At 38.9% G+C, this 24,851-nt stretch overlaps 1 protein-coding gene and 2 pseudogenes across 2 annotated transcripts in view; 2 read left to right on the top strand and 1 right to left on the bottom strand.

Annotated features, from left to right (window-relative positions):
* LOC149096434 (adenosine receptor A3-like) overlaps window positions 1-24,851 on the top strand; it is a 319,741-nt pseudogene that overhangs the window by 210,560 nt on the left and 84,330 nt on the right. The gene's annotated exons all lie outside the window — the stretch shown is intronic.
* LOC149096452 (uncharacterized) lies at window positions 2,658-3,836 on the top strand (annotated as a pseudogene).
* LOC110040726 (uncharacterized) overlaps window positions 9,408-24,851 on the bottom strand; it is an 84,804-nt gene continuing 69,360 nt past the window's right edge. The window contains exons 12-18 of the mRNA XM_089280665.1: window positions 22,125-22,301; window positions 18,021-18,075; window positions 14,950-15,149; window positions 13,834-13,983; window positions 12,658-12,834; window positions 11,866-11,920; window positions 9,408-11,023 (exon numbers count right to left, since the gene is read on the bottom strand). Coding sequence (XP_089136791.1) covers window positions 10,680-11,023; window positions 11,866-11,920; window positions 12,658-12,834; window positions 13,834-13,983; window positions 14,950-15,149; window positions 18,021-18,075; window positions 22,125-22,301 — 1,158 coding nt within the window. The 3' untranslated portion in view covers window positions 9,408-10,679. The remainder of the gene's footprint in view (window positions 11,024-11,865; window positions 11,921-12,657; window positions 12,835-13,833; window positions 13,984-14,949; window positions 15,150-18,020; window positions 18,076-22,124; window positions 22,302-24,851) is intronic.

Consider the following 24,851-nt stretch of genomic DNA (forward strand, 5'->3'; position numbering starts at 1 on the left):
TTCTTTTGTTATCTTAGTAACACTACAGATTCTGTGAGATATATAAAGATTACTTGAATTTCTTGTCCACGCGCACTTCGTGTTTATGCTTGATAATTAAGGTCTATAGCTAACTTCCTACTTAGGAAGGAACTTTTCATTGATTTATAAAGGGTCTCTAATAAATGAAACGGTTGGTTTGACAGAGTTCTTCTCATTATATTACTGCATTTCACTATTTTAAATACGGATTAAACGCTGTGTGTGAACATATTATAAACGTTATTCAGTTCAATACTGATGATCAAAACCCAACTTAACGACGATTGCGTTTAGCGTTGCCATGAATCATCACTACGAGAAAACAAAATGAGAAAACAAACAAACAAACCTACAAACAAGACAAAGTAAATCGAAGCTCACCAATCGTAACTGTATCTGCCATAATTGTAATAAAAACCATAAATGTAATAACGACCATAAATGTAATAAACATTGACCATCAATGTAATAACTTTTCACCACAAATGTAATAAATCCACCAACCATAAATGTAACAAAATTTTACCGTAAATGTAATAAACTGGACAACCATAAATGTAATAAGGCTTAACCAAATAAATGTAATAAACTGCCTATTCCCGCTGAGTCAACAGGCCACAAGCCCTGCCATTCCCTTATTTCGTTAGTGCAGGGTGGCCTGTTCCAGGCTCTCGAATAGTCGTGGGTAAACGAAGATGCCGTACTGCCACTCGTTTTTCCCTCGCTTGCCCACTTCCTGGAACAGGCTACGTACGTGTACAGGGAGGACAGCGGTTCTGTACATCAATTTGGAGGACTCATTTCCTGCAGCACCGTTTTTGCCCACAGGCCAAAACTCGAGAAGCCATCATTATAGTCCGTACGAACACGTGGAAAGTACTTACAGTATGAGTATCAAGTCTCTATACCAGACGAAATCTCGAGAGGTGTAAACTAAGTGCGTTTGAGGGTGGGACTTGATGATGTTTAAGTCCACATAATTGAAGTGCCGGGAGTTGATAAAGTTTCATACATTTGAAAAACTTGAGGTTTTTAGAGTGATGTCACAGGCAAGTGAGAAAATTCTGGGACGCCCCGGTTTCAAGCAAAAATAAAACCAAAAGAGCCAAGCATTATCCTTCCCGGTTCAAACTTCTACAGTCATTTGTTCCACTCACTTAAAGAATAAGTCATTCTTTTAGAATTCATTTGCTAAGGGTGGATTGAGTGGCTAGCCACCCACCTTTTGAACAAGCAAATAAAAATAGTATCGGACCTAAAACGAAGGCGCATCTCGGTCTCCTTAGGCACTGTTAAAGACTATTTTTCACATATGTTACAGTTTTACTGATTCGCTATCGGCTATAATAGTTATGATGTTGATACAAACCTGAATATATTTACACAATTGCTTTTAGTCATTAGTTGCTATTTGAAGAGTTAACGTTGTAATAAACCAGGTTTTGTTCCGTAGTTTTGTTTAGTGTTTTATCCTTGTATGGCCCATGTGGCTGGTGGGATATCAAATATATGGACTACAACTTTGTACAAAGTAAAGTAATCTTGTTTAACAAGAAATAGTTCCACTTCCCCCATCTCTCCTGCAAGCCAGCAGTTTTGTCCTCCATCCAGCACTACTAAGTGATTGACTGGGTGCAAAACGGAGCCAGCTCTTTTTCTAGCAGCAAAGCTGGCGTAAGCATTCTTTTTAATGATAGCTTCGATCTTCAAATTATGAAAACCTATATCGATGATTCAGGGCGCTTTATCTTATGTGACTTGAAAACAAATGGAAAAAGTATAACCTTAACAAATATTTACGCTCCAAACGAAGATGATCCTGCTTTCTTTAAAAATCTCATTGATCACCTTCAAGATTTCGAAGGAGACGAAATCATCATTGGAGGCGATTTCAATCTCGTTCTTGATGTAGAGAACGATAAAAGAGGGGGCCTGTCCAAAACACATCACAACGCGTAAAAAACCATCCTTGAGATATGCGATAACCTCGATCTTGTTGATGCCTGGAGAATATTGAACCCCGAAGAAAGAAGGTATACTTGGCGCCAAACACAGCCTACTGTCCACTGTAGACTAGATTTCTTCTTAACAAGTCAGAGCTTGCTGGGTAGCATTATCTCCGCAAACATTCTACCAGGCTTTAAGACAGACCACTCAATGATCACATTAAGTATATCTCTTCACTCAAACCCAAGAGGGCCTGGTTTTTGGATACTCAACACATCCCTTCTGGCCGATAAGGATTACATTGATTTGATAAGGTTAACTATCCATGAAACACAGAACGAATACAAAAACGATGAATCAATAAACCCTGCGCTTCTTTGGGATATGATCAAACTTAAAACTCGGGAGAAATCTCTTAGCTTCGGTGCTGCCAAAAAGCGTAAAACTTTGCATAAACAGCATGAGTTAGAAGAAAAAATTGCCTTACTAGAAAAAGAACTGGAACAGCCGGCTGCCGTCAGCAAAACGCAAAAAACTAATATAACAGAACTTGATTTATTCAAAAGTGAATTAGAAGAGATTATCAAAGTACGTACCCAAGGGGCAATCTCGAGATGTAAAATTAAATGGTACAATGAAGGCGAAAGAACACCAAATATTTTCTAAATCTTGAGAAAAGACAGTTCAAAATGAGTACAATAAGCCAGCTTAAAAGCACTGATCAAGAATTTGTCACATCTGACAAAGAAATCCTTGCTGAATGTGAAACCTTTTATAATGAACTCTACACATCCCAAAAAAATGTGATACCAACAGAAAACGATCTTTTTCAACCTGAAAATGACACGGTTCTGGAAAACAACGAAGCAATGAGTTGCAAAGGACATTTAACAGAACAAGAGTGCCTAAAAGCTTTAAGGAGAATGGATCGGGAGAAAACCCCTGGAACTGATGGACTCCCGGCTGAGTTCTACAAAATTTTTTGGAAAGACTTTCTTGGTAAAGAACCTAGTAACACAGACACTCCCGATACCTTCTCCTAGACTTTTATTAAGAACGATGAAGCGAACAGAGTTGTATACCAGAAGCTCCTCTCTTTCAAAAGCACCGTTCCTTTTAAAAGCCAAGAGAAATGGAATGACAGCATTAAATCTGATGAAAGATGTTCTGCTGACTGGACTAGCGCCTATTGTCTGGCAGCTAGGTGCACAAAAAGCACAAAACTCGTAAACTTTCAATTCAGATTCCTTCATCGTATTTTACCAACGAACCTTTTCTTAACAAAAATTGATATAAAGCAGGACTCGAACTGCTCCTTTTGTACCAACCATCCCGAAAACCTGGTCCACTTCTTCTGGAACTGTACAATAGTAGCCACCTTTTGGGAAAATTTGACTGAAAAACTTAAGCAGGTCAATCTATTGACGATAGACTATTCAAAACACACCGCCATATATCTGGGTCTGAGACCGGACAACTCTAGGTTTTCACTTCAACTAAATTCCTGCTTTCTTCTGGCAAGATATTATATATGGAGCTGCAGGGTCAACAAGAAGATCCCGATTTTAACAACTTTTCTTGTGTCCCTAAAATCGCAGTTTCGCATAGAGTCCAACAACCTCGATGCAGTTTCTAAGAAATGGAATCCTTTACTTCCACTTCTCAGCATCACGGTACCATAAAAGCCATCTATCTACTTTCTGCAAGCGAACCAAGGCCAAAGTGCAATTGAGAGTTAGACATACCACCAACATTTTTAATTTAAATTACTTATCTCGGGAATCTTTCTGCACTGCTTATTTCTTAATTGTATCTATGATTAATTACTAATTATTAGTAATTGTTGTTATTAAAATTACTATATCAAATACGTAGTTATTGGATAATAATATTTAAAAAAACTAAAAACCGGACAGAGGAGTCGCCTTTTGTTGTTGTTTTTTAAAATTTCTTTTTATTTATGTATTGTTACCACTAGTTTTATCGTTTGTTGTTAAACCTGTTTTAGGTATTTTAATGTAAGTAATTATGTAGCTTTTTTCCTCTACGGTTATTTTTTATGTTATTCTGTATGTGGACAAATAACAAAAATAAAATTAAAAAAAACGGAGCCATCCACTACCTCCCGCTAAAATGGCTTGAAGGACCTTTCCTAACGGACACGGAGTGCACGATTTCTCTCGATTTCTGGTAAAGAAATTTAAAATTAAAATAGGCTTATTCTCTGTAAGGTAACGTTTGCCTGGAATTCTACCTCTTCTCTTCTTTTCGATGCCAGAAAGTCTCAAAATGTTTTCTGTTGCAAACACCACCTCATACGCACTTATTTTGGACGATTCGAGATCTCTTCTGGTATAAAGACTTAAAGATTTCTAAATGTGCGCACGGACATTAATGACACCTTCTCAGGTTTTGGTCTCTACGCCAAAACGATGCTAGAGCAACGAGTCCTCCTATTTGATTTTCGGGGCCCCTGTCCTGCCTGTACGAAATAAGACAATGCCAGGGTTTGTGGACCCTTGGCTCAGAGCTAATAGGCAGTTTATTACATTTATGGTTAAGCCTTATTACATTGATGGTTCTTCATGATCATTTTATTACATTTATGGTCAAATTTTATTGCGTTTATGGTTGGTGGATTTATTACATTTGTGGTTAAAAGTTATTACATTTATGGTTGGTATTACATTTATGGGTGATACAGCAACACACGGGATTTAGCTTTAAAACACCTCGGAGTATGTGAGCTAATCTAGGCGGGTCATGTTTCCAGGAATTATATACACCTAAGTACAACTAAATACAACTAAAGGCAACAAGAGAACTAAAGAAACTAAAATTGACAACAGTGACTAGAGACCACCAATAAGCTAACGGTATTACAAATAATGATTAACAACAGTTATGAAAAGAGACTATAGATACCCTAAAACGACATTGATATACTGTGACAATGTGGTTTCAAAACGTTTCCGTCTGAAGGTGGTGGTGCGGGGGAAGGGGGGTGCCTTTTTCTTTTGCTTTTTCATCGTAAACTAGGCTCTGCATTGTTTTCGACGGGAGTGTCAGTTAAAAGGAACGTTTCTTCAAATAAATATTAAAATCTCGACCAGCGCACCGAGATAATGATACAGCAGTGACGTAGCAGTGCGTCATGAAGTAAAACAGGTGACCACTGGCAATGCGGTCTAGACATGAAAAGCTCAACTGTGTGGTAGCAACATGAATTTGAATAGAATCGCAAAAATCGAAATAGTCGCCATGGTTTCATAAACTTGGCCTGTCCACGTTTTAAACGAGAATCTGAGGGAGGGCGATCATTTCGCGTGCGAGCAGCAAGACTTTGGAACTTAGTTCCCAATTTTTTTTTAAAGACAAGGGAAAGTGTACATAGTTTTAAAAGTTACTGAACTGATTTTTATGCGTCTAGTATTCGAGACATTCATCATTTCCCTTTTTTTAGCTTGTACATATACAGTTTTAATTTTTAATATAATCATAGTAATTACAATTTCCTCAAATGTGATTGGTGCATGAACTGGTGTATTTTGCTCTAATTAATCTGCAATGTTGTCATCGGACAGTGTAATCGGACAGTTGGCTGTCATTGGACACCTGTAATCGGACAGTTACATAAGCCAATCATTTTAAGTCCTCGTCACTAAATCCATCAATAATAACATTGATCACAGTCACTATAGTAACCATTTCAAGACACTGACTTTGTAAAATTGCGAAGGTTGAGTTTCCAGTGACTGTTTTGAAAGAAACTTAACAGCCATTTTGCAAGCTATTCCCGTGATTTATTCCTAATTACGATATTTAACAATGACTATTAAAAGCTATTTTTCAAATAGTTCGCAGTCGTCCGATTTTGTTAATCACTCGTATGATTACAGACCGAATTGGACCACCAGATATCCTATTACCGTTATTAATCGTATCTATAACAAAATTCTCGATCGTGATTTGTTCTCCGCGCGCCTATTTGTCACGTAATTGGCACGCGATTACGTGGGTGTCCAATTACAGGTATCCAATTTGAACTTTTTGTAATTGGATACCTATATTTGAATACCCACGTAATTTTCACGTCAACTACGCGCGCTTTAATGGCTTCTTCAGCAATGTTCCTACAGTTTTTTTTAAGCTTATGAAAAGCGCTACAGACGTTTCCGCTCAAAGGAACTTCCCAAAGACATTTTCAATTCCGAAATTTGTTATAGATACGACTAATTAGTAATTGGACCTCATGTCATACAATTCAGGGAGTAATCATGCTCGTATTTTGAAATCGGCCTCGCCCTTCGCGATCGTCCGATTTTAAAATTACTCGCGCGATTACATCACTGAATTGTACTCCACGTACTCGGTCCAATTACTATTACTTATAATGTAATAATCAATTTGCCTTGTAGCTAATCTTGTATGGTTTTTCGACTTTTATTTCTACTAAGATTTAAATCATTTTACTTAGGTTTTGATAGATTATTGTATATTTTAAAGGGCCACAGGGGCCACAAGTTTATTATTTGTATAACTACTACGTGCTTTTGTCTTCTATAAATAAAGATTGATTGATTGATTGATAGATTGATGATTGATTGATTAATTAATTGAAGAATTTAATTTCTTCTTCGAAGAACTGTTCTATTTAGTTAATAAAGTAATAGCTAATCTCTTCACTCGTTTTTATTTTAGCCACTCATGTTAAAAATTGCTTTTGTGGAAATGACTAATGGCCTCTTTTCGTGAAGTCTAAATGCAGTTTTACACGAGGTAATACGAGATGTGCGTAATACAGTGCTATTTATTAGGTTTTTTTTTTTTTTTTTTTTAACATGCCAAGTCTTCAAAACGTTGTGCTGCTTCGCTGAGAACTCCATCACAAATTTCTTCAATGAAAATGTTTTTCGCCATCTGTAATAAAAATGCTGACTACAAGTAATGCGGCGAAAAACAACAAGACATGCTTTTTCTATGTTCAAAATACCGCATGCCTGAGGTTTTTTGGACTAAAAATTCCACTTTCCTTGAAGGTTTACTACAAAATTGATAGTTTTATAGTCTATATTAGGCCAGTTGTCGACGGTGATCATAAACACATTGTCTCTAATCAATGTAAAGGGAAATGAGCTGTTTTTCTCCTCTTTTTAGCTAATTGCAAAGTCTCCTGGGAAAGAAATTGTAGAAAATCTCTTATCGTGCTACATTTTTCTTCAGGTATCGTTGCACCTACATATATGAAATCGAGAAACATTTGCATTTTACAAACAGTTTGAATGTCTATGGTTGAAGTAAGAAACTTGCAGCCATGCAGCCAGTCTTAGTTTAAAGGTCTTTGAACCAGCTTGTAAATCCCTTAACTTTCAAACCGGGCTGCTTTACCAAGGAGCTTGAATTCTACCTTAAATTTGACCGGGAACATTACCTTTAAGAACACTCAGAGCCTTATCTTTCTAGAAAATTCAATGGCTAGCCCGCTTTGCTACGCTCATAGTATGATGATTATTTTCCTGTACACCTGCGTAAACGAAATCCCTTTAACACTTAAACGAAAGAACAGAATGAGCCACTTTCAGATTGGATACAAATTCTTCCAGAATTTCTAGAACAACTTTCTAGTTTCTAGCAAATTCAGTTATAACTGCTACTTTTTTTCTCAGGAGAAACATTTCTTTTATCTGCTGTCCCAACAAGTTCCCTGAGGAAATCTCCCAGCCATACACCCACCAATTGGCCGGTTGAATGTGAACGCAGGGCCTGGTCTACGCCTTCATTGGGAAAATGGTAGTAAGGTTGATTCACAGGGGCGGCTACCAGACAATCGAACACAAAATTTTCGAAATTATGAAACATGCTCATTGCTCAATAGTTATAAGTTCTATTCAAGTTGAGCAGTGATTGTTTTGTGATGCAATGCTTTCAGTGCTTCTGAGAAACCCACGATACGCAGGGCGTGGCACAGTTTTTCAATCGTCGCTCCCTGAGGGCCAAGACTTTGCTTCCATGCTAAAAGCCCCTCGTAGCACTTGTCAACAACTTTACTGTTCTTGTAATCTTCATCTAAATTTCTAATGGTCATTTCATTTATTAACAGGTTCTGCAGACCGTGTTTCGAGCTGCCTCCAACCTAGGGGCTTATGTAAAAGCAAAGTCTCTCGGTTACCATGCATTTCCTCAAAGTGGCCACAATATGCGCATCTTTCGCCTCGTAAAGGACTATGTGCGACCTACGTACTGTACTGGACAAATCCTCAGTAGAAGCCACTGTGTATCAGATCGAATTGCCATATGAACCTAGGTGGTGTGACTTCGCAAATAGCCCTCTGTGAGTCCTTGTCGGGAATCTTGCTCGTCATTTTTGTTAAGGATAATCTCGAGACAAACAGACGAAGACAGCAACAACAACGACCTAGACGCCGATTTACAATATATTCCATCCAAATGTTCCAATCTAGACTGTATTTATATGTTTTCCTGATTTTCCTCGGTGAATTGATGCAACAGGAATTTATTTTACAATCTCTTTCCTTACTCGTTTCGTTTCGTATTGTCTCATCCAGTCGCCTCTCGTCCTATCCGCTTTTTGGTTTTGGCTGTATTTTCGTGTTTTTGTTTTGTTTCGTTTTGTTTCTGTTTTGTTTTGTTTTGTTTTTGTCTTTTGTTTGTTTGTTTGTTTGCTTGTTTGTTTTTTAATCAACTGCATTTAGTCAAAGTTTGTTTAATTTATCTCCCTAAATTGCCAGATTTTAGTAACCGGTAAATGCAAAGGAAGAAATCAATAATTTCTCCATTTTTTTTTTTTTTTTCTGATTTGGGGTGGGCGGCGGGGGGAGGGGCAGTCAGTATTTTTGTGTTTTTGGATCTCTTGCCAGGTGGCTAACGATGTAATTGGAAGATAAATCGATATCCGAGATTTCCGAGTCCTATAATTGCTTTTTGATAACCCATATTCATTATTATGATACCGAAATTTAAAACAACAACAACCTGGAGATATATGGTATTGGTCCACTGCACAAGCTTGGCAACCAGTAGTGTTAAAGAAGTATCCACGCGAACAATTTAGCGACAGATAAAATAAGTAGCATAGGAAGTAGAAAGTATTAGTTTCTAAGTTAACCCTAGCTTATGGAACCAGGCTAATTTTAGTCTTCTGCTTATGAAAACAGACAAAGCACTTTGGTGGTTTGTTGCCAAAGACCTATCCAACAAAATATTCAAAACCTCCCTCCGCCTAGCTCTTCGTCACGTGTTTTCGCTCCATTGTGCTGAAGCGGCATCAGTAATCTGACACATTCTACCTTTCGGCAGGTGGAAAAAGAAAAATCCACGCGATCATAAGACTTAAAAAACCACCGGTAGGACCAATTGAACCTTTACAATCCCGATCCGACCTTTATTGACAAACTTTTTTTTTTTTTTTTTTTTTGTGATTTTGACAAGTTTGCTTTTTCTCGGAAAGTGCATATTATATGATAATTTATTGCCGGCTCATTGTGATCCCTAGATTTTTCTTATTTGAGGATTGCATTTCGTCTTTTGTTTGTTTCTGTCACCCTTTATCAAAAAGGTTTCCTACAAACACATTATCACACAGTTTAAAATTCCATTTCAGGGACGTTTACGTAGCTCTTTATTCACATGTAAGCCAATGTTAAGCTTAAATCTGTTGTTAGTTGTTTATTACATGGATTGTAATGATACTAATATCAGAGGAATCGGAAAACACTCACCAAATTTTCAGCACAAAACTATACTTTTTAAAATTTCCCAAATTTTGCCCTCGGAGAGTTTAAAATGTGTGCAGAATACAAGCGTTACCTTTGTTAGCATTACGTTACTACAAAAAATTGGCAGTTACACATAAGGACAGTTGACTGATGTCAAAAGAAAAAAAAAATACACCATAAGTGAGATTCAGTAGTGCATATTCAACAATCTACGAACGACTAACTTTTTTAAGAGCTGTTTACTGATAATAGACATAAGAGATATCTACTAGTAATAACTTTCCCCGGTCTACTACAAAATTGACAAGTTGATATAAGGTCTAGGCTAATAGACAGCTTACAGTTACTAATTGAACATTGCCTCTCAATCGATATTGGTTGCTCGGACAAACTTTGTTTCCCTCCATATACATGTACATGTACATTGTATCTTTTTGTAAACTTCTTTTTCTGAGAACGAAATTGTAACCCTAAAATATTTTGAGGTAGAGTTCTCCTCAGGTACCTTTTCAGCTATGAAATTCTACAGGTATTACCGTTTCATCACTTGCTTTATCGAGGTACACACAGTTGAATATCTGTGCCTCAAGTGAAAAATAAATTTCCTGTAAAAAAAAACATGTACTTATGTGTTAGCTTGTACACCTCGGCTATCACACGGGGCTGCTTTACCAGAGAGCCTGAACTCTATCTTAATTAATCGACGACGTCACCTAAAAGAACATTCTCTGGAAATTCATCGATCCAGGCATCTCGCACCCGAACAGCAGGAAGGGCAAGAAGTAGACTAATGTAACAACCAAGCGATTGCACTTCTCGTGCTATCGGCCAATCAGGAGAAACTGGAGGGGCTAGGCTGACAACCGCTCAACGTTTGCCGCTGCACTGTAAAGGGGACTATTACAGTTCTCTTTTAGACGTGTTTAACAAAATTTCTTGATTATGAAATCTGGACATGTTCCAATAGTTCTAAATTCACTGATGTTTGGCTTCTTGTTGTTTTCGCAATGTTTGAAGCGCATCAAGGCAACCCACGTCATGGAGAGCAATAGCTAGATTTTTGACGGTTCCTAACTTAGGGTCAAGCTCTTTCCATTTAAGGAGGCCTTGGATGCACTGTTCGGTAATTTTGTCATTCTTGAAATCCTCGCTCAAATTTTCAATGGCCTTTTCCTTCATGGACATTCTTCGTAAAAGGTCTTTCCAGTCTCGTCCAACATCGGGGCTGATTTGATAGATCTGTTCTTCTGTTACCAGCTCGCTACCCAATTGCGAGACACAGTGGTCCCAGTCTACGGAACTTTCGTACTGCGAAGTACCTAGGAAAAAGCGTCAGTACTAGTTAACACAACGACTAGTACGGCATGCTAAACATACATTGTGGATCAGCAAAGAAAAACAATTAGTGCATCGATTTTTCCATTTCTCATATATGTGAACTGATAGATGGCTTGATAGCTCAGTTAGTAGAACACCGCGTCGGTATCCCAGAGGTCATGGGTTCGAATCCGGTTCAGGACTGAGTTTATTTTTCGTTTTTCTTTTCTTTCTTTTTTTTTTGTTTTTTTTTTTGTTTTTTTTTTTGTTTTTTGTTTTTTTGCTTCAGGCTTTAATTTCACAATTACTTAAGTTGTCTATTTAACTACGATGATCAATCATATCTTCAAGTCATTCTCCGCAGTTCAAATATATCATATTTGGTATATTCACTTGCAGTCTCTCTTTTTGCTCGAAAATCCGTAGGGAAGAACGCAAAGAAGAACACAACACAAGTGAACAGTCGCGAGCGTGCGAGCGTAATATGCGATATCCCGCGCTACTTCCGGCTCGCGGCCAACGCCGCTCGCACGTCACGCTCTCAAGCTCACCTATTATGCGTTCTTCCCCCCGGATTTTCGAGGAAAAGATAGCCTGCTCAGAGTGTACCCTCCCAGCGGTTCAAGATCACGTGCAGTCGATTAAAGTGTATCTAAAGTGCATCATGACCCGCCCTCTCGACCGGATCTCTCCAACGGAACACGTCCGTTTTTTCTCTCTCTATTTTTTTTTGGGTTTGCATGCTTATCTTTCTCTTTAGATCTTTTACCAGAGGGCTCAGGAGATATTAAGGCGCTAAAATTATTTCCGAGCCGCTCTTAGTGTAATTTGAAAACCCACTTACTGGGGGTAGTGTCACTTTGGCCGCCTTCTGCGGAGCTTCGTCGGATGCTCTGCCGCTATACAAACAGATAATAATGCCAAGTCAGATAATAATGCCAATACAGCTTTGAAGAGTTCGGAGAGTTGTTTTTAGCTTGCCCTTATTAGAACTTAAATAAAACCAGCCTGCTCTACTTGCTGAAGATTTCGCAATTTACTAATAGGGAAAGTACGAGGGGGAGGGGATGGAGGAGCGGGAGAGGGAAAGGGAAGGGGGAAGGGAGGGAGGTGTGTGGTGAGGTGTGGGGGAAAGTCTCTTGAACATTTTTCTTTCTTTTTGGACATATCATTCAAGTAAAATTTGCTAAATTTTGAAACTTGAACTGAAAATCATTTGTAGTCCTCGACATGATCATAACGTGAGATGACTTCATCGTGCACCTTTTATGGCTTACACAAGATCCTCTATCTCGATATAATTATCATTACTTGAATAGCTTTGAAGTTAGGGTGGGGGTCGGATTCCCACCTCTCCTCACCCCACTCATAGAAGACGTAGTTAAATCAAAATAGTCTGATGTCATAGAGTTAGCTTTGATTGAGACGATTTTTTCAACCTGAAAGAGATAACTTAAAATTCAAGATGACTGATCCCACCATTCTGGGACAAAGAAGCTGGATTTATTGTCCATTGTTCGTCTGTAGCATGAATCACACACACAAATAAATAAATAAATAAATAAATAAATAAATAAATAAATAAATAAATAAATAAATAAATAAAGATCCCCCTGTAGCAAGCATTTTTCTCTACCTTCAAAGGCGTAAAGCCTGGATTCAGATAAAACGAGTGTTCTTCGTCGTCATCTTTCTGTTGAAACTTTACCCAACAAGAAAACTCGTTCACATCCAGACCGTCTTCTGGTTTAACAGCAAAATCGCAAGCATCTATAGACCGAAATCCACTTCTAGCGTTCTCGTATTTGTATATCTAAAAGTGATGAAGCACAACAAACTTCGTAGTCAGTGGTTACAGAATTTTGAGAAGTAAGGTTCAATTTTGCTGATGTTCAACACTAAGATGATAAGGACATTAAGAAAAATAATTAAAAATATATATATATTTTGTTGTTGTTGTTGTGTTTGACGCTCGCAGAGTCTTCGAAACTGGAAGATTAGGTATTAGACTTTTAAGTTTCACGATGCAGGAAGAGCAGGATTCACACGAGTGGGATGGGATGGAATGTTTATTGTACGTCCATGGAAAAAGATTTGCCACTGACTCTTGATATTTTTCAGCAGACGTTTCGGCTAATGCTTAAACCTCCATTAGTGATATGGAAACGAAATTCGTTGTCATACGCTATTCAAAGTAACGTAATGCGAAGCTTGCGCGCGTGACCATGTAATTCATGCTCACACGATGCCTTAATTGTAAGCCTCTGGAAGTACGATATGATCGTTCACAGCGTTCCTGTCCAATGTAGAGTACCAGGCTTCGAGGAAAAGTCGCTTGTGGTAGTTAGCTTCCAAACCAACGAGCTTGACGTTTTCAAAGTTCATGTTGTAGTTCATGTTGTGTACTATAGGTACTAAAGAACAGCTAACGAAATACTGGGCTTCCGTTAGACCAAGTGACTCCCCCATTTGCCAGTCACTAAGCAGTATGGGTTAAACCAAAGGTGATAAGTTAGTTAATCCATAACAAACGAATCGGAGCCCCTTTCCGACGTAGTCGTTAGATTAACTGGGTTGGTAAATGTTCTTATTCTCTTTCCCTACTTTTTTTTTTTCTTTCTTGTGTGTGTAAAAACAACGAATATTATAAGTGAGAACGGCTGGTAAACATGACACAGATATCTTTTTCTGCAGGCTTCTTTAATTTTTTTTTTTTTTACTTGTTTAGGCTAAGAAATTCTTAAAATAGCGGTACTTGCCATCTATGAGTCTTAATACTGATTAGGTTTTTTGAATAAAAGTTACACTTTACCTGTGTATCGTCAGCATTGTAGAAGTTCCAGCCTTCTTCAAGATCAGTGAGTTTTACTGTGATCATTCTGTTGTCTTTGTACATTTCGAAGGGCTTCTCCCTAGCTGGCTTCGAGTGAGGAAACCTTTCCTTTTCTGCCAACTCCACGCTCTTGCGAAAAGGAAGACACGTACACAAGTAAATGACAAAAATGTTAAAGTGAGACTAAAGAGGTGTACACCCATAGGATATCCTCTCACAAAAAAAAAAATAAATAAATAAAATAAATAAATAAATAATAATAATAAAATAAAAATAAAAATAAACTTCCTGCAATTCGCTTTAATGTTTTACCTTGCTCCTACCTGAATTTCCTTACTTTGTTCACACCTAACTGACAGTAGCATCGATATTCAAGGCCTCGATCCATCCATCCACATAAAATATTCCCTTACCAAAAAAAGAAACCTTCCTGCAATTCACTCTAGTGTTGAACAATGTTCGAAATTAAATTTACTTATTATTATTATTTTTTTTTTCACACCTAACTGACGGTAGGATCGATATTTATCCATCCGTCCATCTATCCATGAATTAAATAAAGTCTTCTATCTTTTTTCCGGCTTTAGTCTTTCTACTTTTGATCCCAGACGTCTTCTGAAATGGCTGGGTTTCAGGTCGTTGCTCGCACCGTTGGTCTCATTCACGGGCTCAAAAACAAAAAGTGATCACGTGATGACGAATTTTATAATCGTGTCATGAGTGAATCTCCTGCAGTCGGGGAAGGTGCCTCACAGTTTGGAGGAATCTGCAACAGCTTTGATGTAAACTGTAGCCTTGCAAGCGATGTTTGTCATCACGTAATCACTTTTTTTTTTTTTTTTTGGATCTGCAGCTGAAACCAACGGTGCATGCAAAGGCCTGACAAAGAGCCATTGCAACAGACGTCTCGGATCAATAGTAGCTATCCACCCATCTATTCATCCTTCCTTATCTCTGCATCTTCAAAGATTTATGCATTTATGGAGCTATTTGTGTATGCAGGTGAACCTGAACGGTTCGATTGATTCACAAAGGCAGACGTCATGCATATTTTAGCACTATGTCTTCAATCCTGTCTCTCATTTGATCACTTACCATCTTAGAATCCTGGTTATCACTGTAGACGTAGAATCGTAAGTAAATAAGGTCGCTTCTGGGATCCGGTTTGCTGGCATAAGCTGTCGCTATTTTTCTGCTTGGCTTGTTTGCGATAGAATCCTCTTCAACCGTGAAGATGGCCTGGGATTGACTTACTCTCTCCGATTCTTTGGGCACTCTCTCCCAGTTTGAGCAACCTGTGAATTTTTTTTGTTTTTGATTTTGTTTTGTTTGTTTGTTTGTTTGTTTGTTTTTTCAGGCTTTAATTTTACAACTTGTTAAGTGGTGTGTATAACTGCCATGATGAATTATATTCTCATATCATTCTCCGCAGTTCAAAGATATGATCTTTCATATACCCACTTCTATGCTTTACCTTCTACAGGTATATTAAGAGCTCACAAGGTGATCAGCTCCCAGATGGCTTGATAGGTAAGTTGGTAGAGCACTGCACCGGTATCACAAAGCTCATTAGTAATTTTTTTTTTAGGCGTTAATTTTACAACTGCTTAAAGTTCAAATGAACCAAAATTTAGACTTTTTTTTATTTATTTGAGTTAAATGTGTTCATTAAGTATAAAATAAACATATTCTGAAGTTTCAAACAGATTAAATGAAGCATTGCTGAAATATTGGAATGTTAAAAACACTCTTTTTTTATCGCTCATAATCGTAGAGCGGTCGGGGAAATTGTCGGATAATTGTCGGAAATAAAACTTCTGACGTCACTGTTAGTGAGATCAAGAAATGCGGGAATTTTGAAATTGTTTTGGTTTCGAGTTCACAGTGAACTTCAGAGTAAAACTACTCAAAATCAAAAGTTAGCACTTTTAAGTTCCCCAAGACCCAAAACTTAAAATAGAACGGCTTATAAAAATGAAAAGAAAATACATCATGCCCTCGAAGCATTCGCGCGTTTGTGTAAAACACTTTACCGAAGACAGATTCGAACAAAATCTTGTAGTAAGGAATTTGTTGGGACCCTCTTTCAAGCTCCGTCAACTTATAGTCAAGAAAGACGCGGTACCAACGATTTTTGACTTCACTGTGGAACGTTGCAAGCCGGCAATTGGGCAAATAACAACGAAAAATGCCCACCTAATAATTCCCGACGAACAGCGGGCGAGCTCCTCGGCCATTTCCCAAGTAAAATAACGTTTGTATTAAGATCCAAAACTTTCCCCACGAAAAACTCACTGACGCAGAAACGCAGCAATGTTCAAGAAAACAATGTCGTCACAAAGCAGAGTCTCAGTTCCACTCCTTCCATGAAAGTGCGCGGTCATTTTGGCAACGTTTTCGTGAAGCGAGCGGCTTTCTTCGTACTTTTACCTCTTTTACTCCTTTTCACGGCTCAGAAAAAAAAAATTCCGCATAATTTTCCTTTTACATATATATTTAACATTTCGTCGCTATAAAATTGCTGAAGAAAAGATGTCGAAATTTTGGTTCATCTGACCATTAAGTTGTGTGTATAACTGCGATGATCAATCATATATCCATGTCATTCCCCGCAGTTCAAATATATGATCTTTCATATATGCACTTGCGGTCTTACCTTGGTCCCAGAGGTTCTTCTTGATTTTTCTTCTTTTCGCGAAGCGGCGAGAAAGAAAAACCTCTGGTTACTTGGACTTGAATCTCACTTTCATGCAGACGTCAGCTGTTAAACACGTCAAATTAATAATTACAAAAGGGAACAATGGCAACTTAGCAATCACGTGCTTATCAGCCGCTAATGTTTTCACTCGGGTGGTGAGGAGTGGTATCACTTGACCTTCTTGGCCGGGGTCAACGCACGTGTTTGCGAGAATGTTTTCATCCGGAGCGATCGCTACGGTTCTGTCTCGTTAAACATTACTACGGAGCATGTTTCTCCACTTCTCGTTTTGTAAGAAGGACTCGGGTCTTCCGAATAGAAAGGCGTAAACTGCTTTGGGCAGATTATTCTCGTCGACGTCTTAACTCCTCAAGCTGGGCGCTAAAATGCCACGGTTTCGCAGTTCGCGGGTATGAGAGTCCACCAGAGACTTCAGAGAACACACAACCAAAATTATGGCATTGTGAGAGTATGAATAGCCTGACAGGTACAGGTATTTGTAGACATTAGGGAGCAACCGAATTCTAATTGACTTTCCATGACCAGTTGGCAGCAAGGTTTTCTTTTAATGCTCAATCTCTATAAAACGCTCCCCGAGTATCGAAGTCAAAATTTCTTCGAAGACACTCTTAGAAACATAATCCATGTCGAACACAGGCGAATCTTAAACATGTATAAACTAAGAACTGAAGTGTTTTGCAAACAGACTCCTTCCCTGGTAGAGATAGGCAAAATTTACCTCAAGAAGTGCAGTGATAGATATCCCTAGCGTCCCCTCGGTATTACCAATCAAACGAACCAATCATATTGATTTGCGTGTTTGTAAAAATATCAGCCAATCCGAGCCGATGATCAGGATCCTGACCCTGGCGTCTGCATGAAAGTGAGATTCAAGTCCAAGGTAACCATAAGTTTTTCTTTCTCGGCGCTTCGCGACTCGGGTTCGCCGCTTTGCGGCTTCTTGCAGCTCTCTCATGCGGAGAAAAATGAAGAAAAGGAAACCTTCTGGAACCAGGGCATAGCAGTCTCTCTTTTGCTCGAAAATCCTTAGGGAAGAACGCAAAGAGGAACGCAACACAAGTAAACAGTCGCCAGCGTGCGAGCGTGGTATGCGATGCCGCGATTTCCCTCGTTACTTCCGACTCGAGGCCATCGTCGCTCGCACGTCACGCTCTCAAGCTCACCTATTTTGCGGTCTTCCCCACCGATTTTCGAGGAAAGATACACTGTTCACAGTGTACCCTCTCAGCGATTCAAAATCACGTGCAGTTGAATTAAAATGTATCTAAAGTGCATCATGACCCGAATGATCCTCGTTTTTTACCTTCGCCTTCTACTTTGCCTTCCCTTTGTTTATTTAGTATGCATGCTTGTCTGTCTCTAGATCTTTTACCAGAGGGCTCAGGAGATATGAAGAGACTAAAATTATTTCCGAGTCGCTCTTTGAGTAATTTGAAAACCCACTTACTAGTGATAGTGTCGCTTTTGACTCCTGCTGCGGAGCTTCGTCGGATGCTCTGCCGCTATACAAACAGAGAATAATACCAAGTCGGTTAGGCAGGCAGAGAAACAAGCAAGAAACGGAGCCTGGGGTATGGGGTCCTGAGGTGTGGAAAACATGGGGTGTGGAAAACACGGGGTCCAATGCAAAACACGAGGTCTGGTGGAAAACACGGAGTCTGGTGGAAAACACGGGGTCTGGTGGAAAACACGGGGTCTGGTGGAAAATACGGGTCCTGGTAGGAAACACGGGGTCTAGTGGAAAACACGGGGTGTAACTGAAAAAAAAACCGGGATCTAAGTGAAAAACACGGGGGAACCATTTTTTTTGCCAAAATATGAATTTTCGTCACTAAATGAGAAGTCGAAATTTTGTTGTTTTAAATTGCAAAAGAAATCAATTCAGCATCTCGGCGTGAAAGGCGTTTTTCGATCAAAAAAACAAGCAAACAAACAAACAAATTAAACATGTACATTTCGTGAGAAAAAAAAAAAAAAAAAACATCCAAGAGCCAACGTGCCTTCGTAGGGCTTTCTTTTGCATGGGGCGTCTATTTTATTTTTCGCAGTAACGTGCGTGAATTTTTTTATACCTTTGAGAGAGAAAGAACGAAATAATAAAAATGGTTTTGCTTAGTATCTTCAACCATGAAAAGGCCTTTCTATACAAATAATCACTTTCTACTGTAGACCTGAGCGTTCAATCTCTCTTTCAGAAGAAACTCTCGCTCCAATATACATGAGGCTTAAAGTTCTAGAAACTTCTATTAGGAACTAAATTTAGTAGTTTGACACAGTTTCTAATCTGAGTAATTACATAAGGATCAGAATGTTTTGGGATGTTCTTATACAAATTGGTCACGGCTAAATGACTTCCGGTTCTAGATTATTCTAGAACTTGACTTAGACAATTTTTCGTAACAAAGTGTTACGGAGAATTGGTTGTTTATGATCATAAAATTAGATGTAGCAAGTAGCGCTGTTTCACCTTTTTAATTAAAATACTATTTTTCTCTTGAAACGTCTGCGAATCTTAATTTAGTGTTATATGTGTAAAAAATTTGATGACCGGAACAGGTGGCTACAATCGATTTGATACCCGGTAGAATTCCGCCGTTCTACTGAAAAGATACCAGCAACTAATTAACCATTATCTGAATGTACGGCTCTTTACAAAAATCTTTATACGTCAAAAAGCCCCGACAGCACCCAGTCAGCATTCCTCTCTGAAGTGAACTCCACTTCTTTGACCAATGAAGAACAAACTTTATGTGAAGGCCGCTTAACTCAAAAGGAATGTTTCGAAGCCCTGAAGAAGATGGAGTCTGACAAAACGCCAGGCACGGATGGACTCCCTGCCGAATTCTACAAAGGTTTTTGGAAAGGCATTTCTTTTGTTTTTAATCTCGGCCCTCAACTATACTTTTGACTCTGGCTGCCTCCCAGTAACACAAAGACGAGGGGTTATAAAACTAATTCCAAAAAAAGATGCGGAACTATACTTCATCAAAAATTAAAGGCCTATTACCCTTTTGAACACTGATTACAAAATCGCAGCAAAATCTATTGCAAACCCAATTAAATTAGTTCTTCCAAACCTTCTCAATCATGATCAAACAGGATTTTTGAAAGGCAGATTTATAGGCGAAAATATCAGACTCATTGACTCTATTATCCAGTACGCCACAGAAAAGAATATCCCGGGCCTGTTACTTTTTATTGATTTTGAAAAGACATTTGATTCTCTCGAATGGTCCTTCATACATGACACTTTAAGATCCTACGGTTTTGGTGCTTCGCTAATTCACTGGGTGAAAACCCTGTATAGTCATACTGAAAGCTGTATTCTGAATAATGGATGGGCAAGTAATTTTTTTTGAGATTCAAAGAGGTGTTAGGCAAGGCTGCCCGCTCTCACCTTGTTTATTTATCCAATCGGCAGAGGCGCTGGCCAGGGCAATTAGGAAAAATACTAATATAAAGGGAATCTCTGTAAATAATGTAGAAATTAAGTTAAGTCAGTATGCCGATGACACAACACTTATATTAGACGGGTCACGTGAATCGCTCCTTTCATCCCTTGCAATGCTTGACGATTTCAGCAAAGTCTCTGCCTCAGACTCAATGATAAGAAAACGGAAACTCTATGGATCGGCGCAAGTATTGGAAATGATAAAATTTTGTTATCAGGAAAAGAACTTAAATGGCCAAAAGACAAAGTAAAATCCCTAGGTCTATGGATTTCAACAGATCCCGAACTATCTGCCTCTTTAAACTACAACGAGAAACTTGAAAAAGTTAAAGAAATCCCAAGATGCTGGAAATACCGCCGACTCACATTGTTAGGGAAAATCACTGTTATCAAATCACTAGTGGTCTCCCAATTGGTTTATCTACTCATGCCTCTTCGCTCAAAACTACAGGGTTTTAAACGAAATAAATGATTTACTCTACACTTTTCTATGGAATGGTAAAGGCGACAAGATAAAACGGAAGGTAATGATCAATGATTTCGGTGTTGGTGGCCTAAAAATTATTGATATTAGTTCCTTCAATAAATCCCTCAAAGCCACGTGGATTAAAAAAAAATATATTTAGATAACAACAACAAGGGAAAATGGAAAATCTTTTTTCATGTAACCCTAAAAAAACATGGCTGTCAAAACGTTTTCCCTACAACCTCAACGTTAGAGACACCTTATCGACAATAACAACTTGGAGTGCCTTTTTAAAAGAACTGTTAGGAATCTGGACGGAAGTTAACTTGAACCTGAAATAACATCGAAAGATCACTTTCTGGATCAACAACTTTGGCATAACTCCCTAATAAAGATAGCCAACAAGACAGTTGGTTCCCTAAGGGAATAACTCGGGTGAAACATCTTTTAGGACCGAACAACAACCTTCAAGATTCACAGAACACCGACCGCGAATATGAGGCACTTACAACAAGAATTTTACAGGTCAAAAAAGCAACTACATTAATATATAAAAAACTGATTAGTAACAAGAGTTTAACCCCAGATTCAAGTCAAAAAAGTGGCTAGAGGATTGCTGCCTACCAATAAATGACAACATAACTTGGGCTGCAGCCTCTCTTTTAGCTAAAAAAATGCACAAAGAGCACTGAGCTGATAGAGTCTCAGTTTAAATTTTTACATAGACGTGTACCAACCAATAACTTCTTATTTAGAATAGGTCTACAAGGCGATGAAAAGTGCAGTTTTCGTCACACCTCCTCTGAGTCAATAATTCATCTTTTTTGGGCATGCCACATCTCACTTTTGGAATAAACTTACTGAATGGCTCAAAAACTTAAATTCACTTCCTAGAGATTATGCTTTGACAGGTATTACTGCTTTGGGTTTGAGGCCAGATATCTCTCAATTTGCGCTTCTTATAAATTACTGCTTTCTCTTAGCACGATATCACATATGGCTCGCTAAAACAAAAGATGATCATCCAAATCTTATGCATTTCATATGCACATTAAAAAAATCAGTCTGCTGTACTTGCCGAAGATTTCATAATTTATCAACAGGGAAAATACGAGGGGGGACAGGAAGGGGCATGGGAAAGGAGGTTGAGGGAAGGGGAAGGGGGAAGGGGAGGGAGGTGTGTGGTGGGGTGTAGAGGAAAGCCCTCGCCCAATCTTGAGTATTTTGAACTCTTTTTGAACATTCAAATACAATCTGCTAAACTTTGAAAATTTATCTGAAAATTATTTGCAGTCGTCGATGTGATCATAACGTGAGATGATCTTATCATCTTACGTGGCTTACATAAGATCCTCTATCTCGATATAATTATCATTGCTTGAATAGCTTTAAGTTATGTCGGGGGCCGGATTCCCCCCTCCCCTCACCCCACTCATAGAAGATGTTTTGATTGAGACGATTTTTTCAACCTGAAAGACAAAACTTAAAATTCAAGATGACTGATCCCACCATTCTGGAACAAAGGAACTGGATTTATTGTCCATTGGTCTTCCGTAGCATGAATCACAAAAAAAAAAAAAAAGAAAGAAAAAAAATTAAAGGCTTCCCCTATTGCAGCAAGTATTTTTCTCTACCTTCAAAGGCGTAAAGCCTGGATTCAAATAAAACGAGTGTTCTTCGTCGTCATCTTCCTGTTGAAACTTCACCCGACAAGAAAACTCGTTGACATCTAGACCGTCTTCTGGTTTAACAGCAAAATCGCAAGCATCTATAGACCGAAATCCACTTCTAGCGTTCTCGTATTTGTATATCTACAAGTGATGAAACACAACAAACTTCATAGTCAGTGGTTACAGAATTTTGAGAAGAAAGGTTCAATTTTGCTTAATTTGAAGACTGAGATGATAACGACATTAAAGGGCACCTAACTCCAATTTCTTTTTTTTTTTTTTCCCGTGAAAACAAATCTACTTTTTATTTGAAATACTTCTGAGGAAAAAAAAATGGATTCGGTTAAATCCTCGATTTTTTGTGCCCCGACGAAATCTCCAAAATAGCCCCAAAACACCGCCATTTTGTTTCACGACCGAGTTTGAGGAGAATGGGTCCAGCGGCTGTTGTGACGTCTACCCAGGAAGGTTGAATATTTCACGTTCTCTTATTTCGTTCAGGATGGTGCAATACACATTCGAAAAGTACGCAGAAACGCCTTCCAGAAGTGCTATCGGCTGTTGTAGCAATATCCCAGATCTAAAGAAAGATATACTGTACACTCCACTAGCAATGATCGGTCAATGGTACAGCAAAGACGTAAACGTTGGTTGATCTTGTCGAAACGAAACAAGCGAGCTGAGTCTCTGAGAACCATTGAAGAACTCTCACTGGAATTTGTTCCGCAGACTTTCAAACGCTATTTTCAAAATTTTCTGCGTAAAGCTAACCAGCAATTTGTCGAAATACTACCGACAACTTATATCTTACAATCCCGCAGTATTTATTACACAGCCTGTAACGATGTTATGATGTCATAGGCCCTTTAAGCGATGGAAATCTTCCTGTCAAATGGCAACGATTCTGTCGAGCAAGGTCAAATTACGAAATCGCGGCTCAGCCAAAAGACACCGAAAACCCGGGCAGAAATAAGGAACAACGGGTAGCCACGTTGCTTTCGTGCATCGGTTCTGATGCATTAGACGTAATTGATGCTATGGAGTTTGAGAACGAAGACCAAAGAAAAGACCCAGAAGTGATCTTAGAAAAGATGAAACGATACTGCATTGGGGAGTGCAATGAGACATATGAAAGGTATGTGTTCAACCGTCGGGACCAAGGGTCAAATGAATCAGCCGATGCCTATGTCACCGCATTACGAAAATTAGCGAAGACATGCAACTATGGGTCATTGACAGATTCACTTATTCGTGACAGAATGGTGGTGGGCATCAATGACAATTCTGCTCTTAAGAAGCTCCTGCAGACAAGCAAGCTCACTTTAGGACAATGTATAGACATCTGCTGATCTTCGCAGACATCAGCAACGCAGCTAAAGGAGATGAATCAAGAGGATGTCCGTTTCGTGAACGAGAAGACAAAAGAAAAACAGTTGACAAAAACGTTCCAGTGAAGAACCAAAACGAGTCATAAGAACGCAAGTGCAAGTTTTGTTCCAGGCACCATCCTTTCACTAAGAAGAACTGCCCTGCATAGGAAACATCTTGCAAGAATTGTGGCAAGCCAAACCTTTTTGTGGTGTGTTGCCAAGAATCTAAGAAGAAAGTGCTGTCTGTGGATTACACATCCGAAGATGAGGAGTATGAATATGTGGCCGAATTTGAAGTGAAAGAGCAGGTTAATGCATTAGCCTCCAGTCGTCACCCTAACAAATTTTTGCCAGTCTACTGGTCAATGGAAACCAGGAAAAGTTTCAGTTAAACAGTGGATCTGATGAGACAGTGTTAAAGCTCTGTGGCCAAAACGGCTTGAGTGAATTGGAAGAAAGAGACTAACTACGCTCACATAGAAAAGGAACTATTAGCAATTGTCTTTGGAGTTGAGCGATTTGAGGGCTATGTCTATGGCAGAAAGACCTTTATTGACACTGATCACAAACCCCTGGAGTCTTTTATGAAGAAAAGTCTATTGAGTGCACCAAAGCGATTGCAGAGAATGCTGTTGCGTCTACAGAAATTTGACTTAGACGTTTGCTACGGAAAGGGTACAGTGATGCATATGGCTGATCCACTAAGCCTAGCTTACCTTCCCCTGGTTAAACAAGCCATAGTTGACACCCAGGAAGTATGGAATGTTGCCGACACAAGATCACCAAGAGAAGTTGAGACTGAGTATATAGACATGGCAGAGTCTATGCCCATTCGAAACTAATCTTGCAGGAAATCAAAAGTGCTACTGAAGTTGATGCAGAGCTCCAGGCATTAGCTCCTACCATCACACAAGGGTGGCCAGAGAGACGGGCTGACGTACCCTCCCAGTTGCAGGTCTATTTTTCCTTCAGAGAAGAGTTGTCAATACAGGATGGTGTTGTGTTGAAGGGTGAGCGCATTGTAGTACCATCTAGCCTCAGGCAATGCGTGATGGATAAAGTACATGCCAGTCACCTGGGCATTAAGGGGTGCTACAGGAGAGCCAAAGAAGCCTTCTACTGGCCAGGCATCTACAAGCAAATCACAGAATTCATCTCAAGGTGCAGTATTTACAACAGCTACAAACCAGAGCAGCAGAAAGAACCTCTAAAATGTCACGAAATACCTACACGACTATGGCAGAGCATCTCAGCAGACCTGTTCGAGCTCAATGGCACCCATTACGTGATTACTACTGACCGCTATTCTAATTTATTCGAG

The sequence above is a fragment of the Orbicella faveolata genome, unplaced genomic scaffold (assembly GCF_042242905.1).
Source record: "Orbicella faveolata isolate gen_17 unplaced genomic scaffold, um_ofav_v1 contig_48, whole genome shotgun sequence".
Lineage (NCBI taxonomy): Eukaryota > Metazoa > Cnidaria > Anthozoa > Scleractinia > Merulinidae > Orbicella > Orbicella faveolata.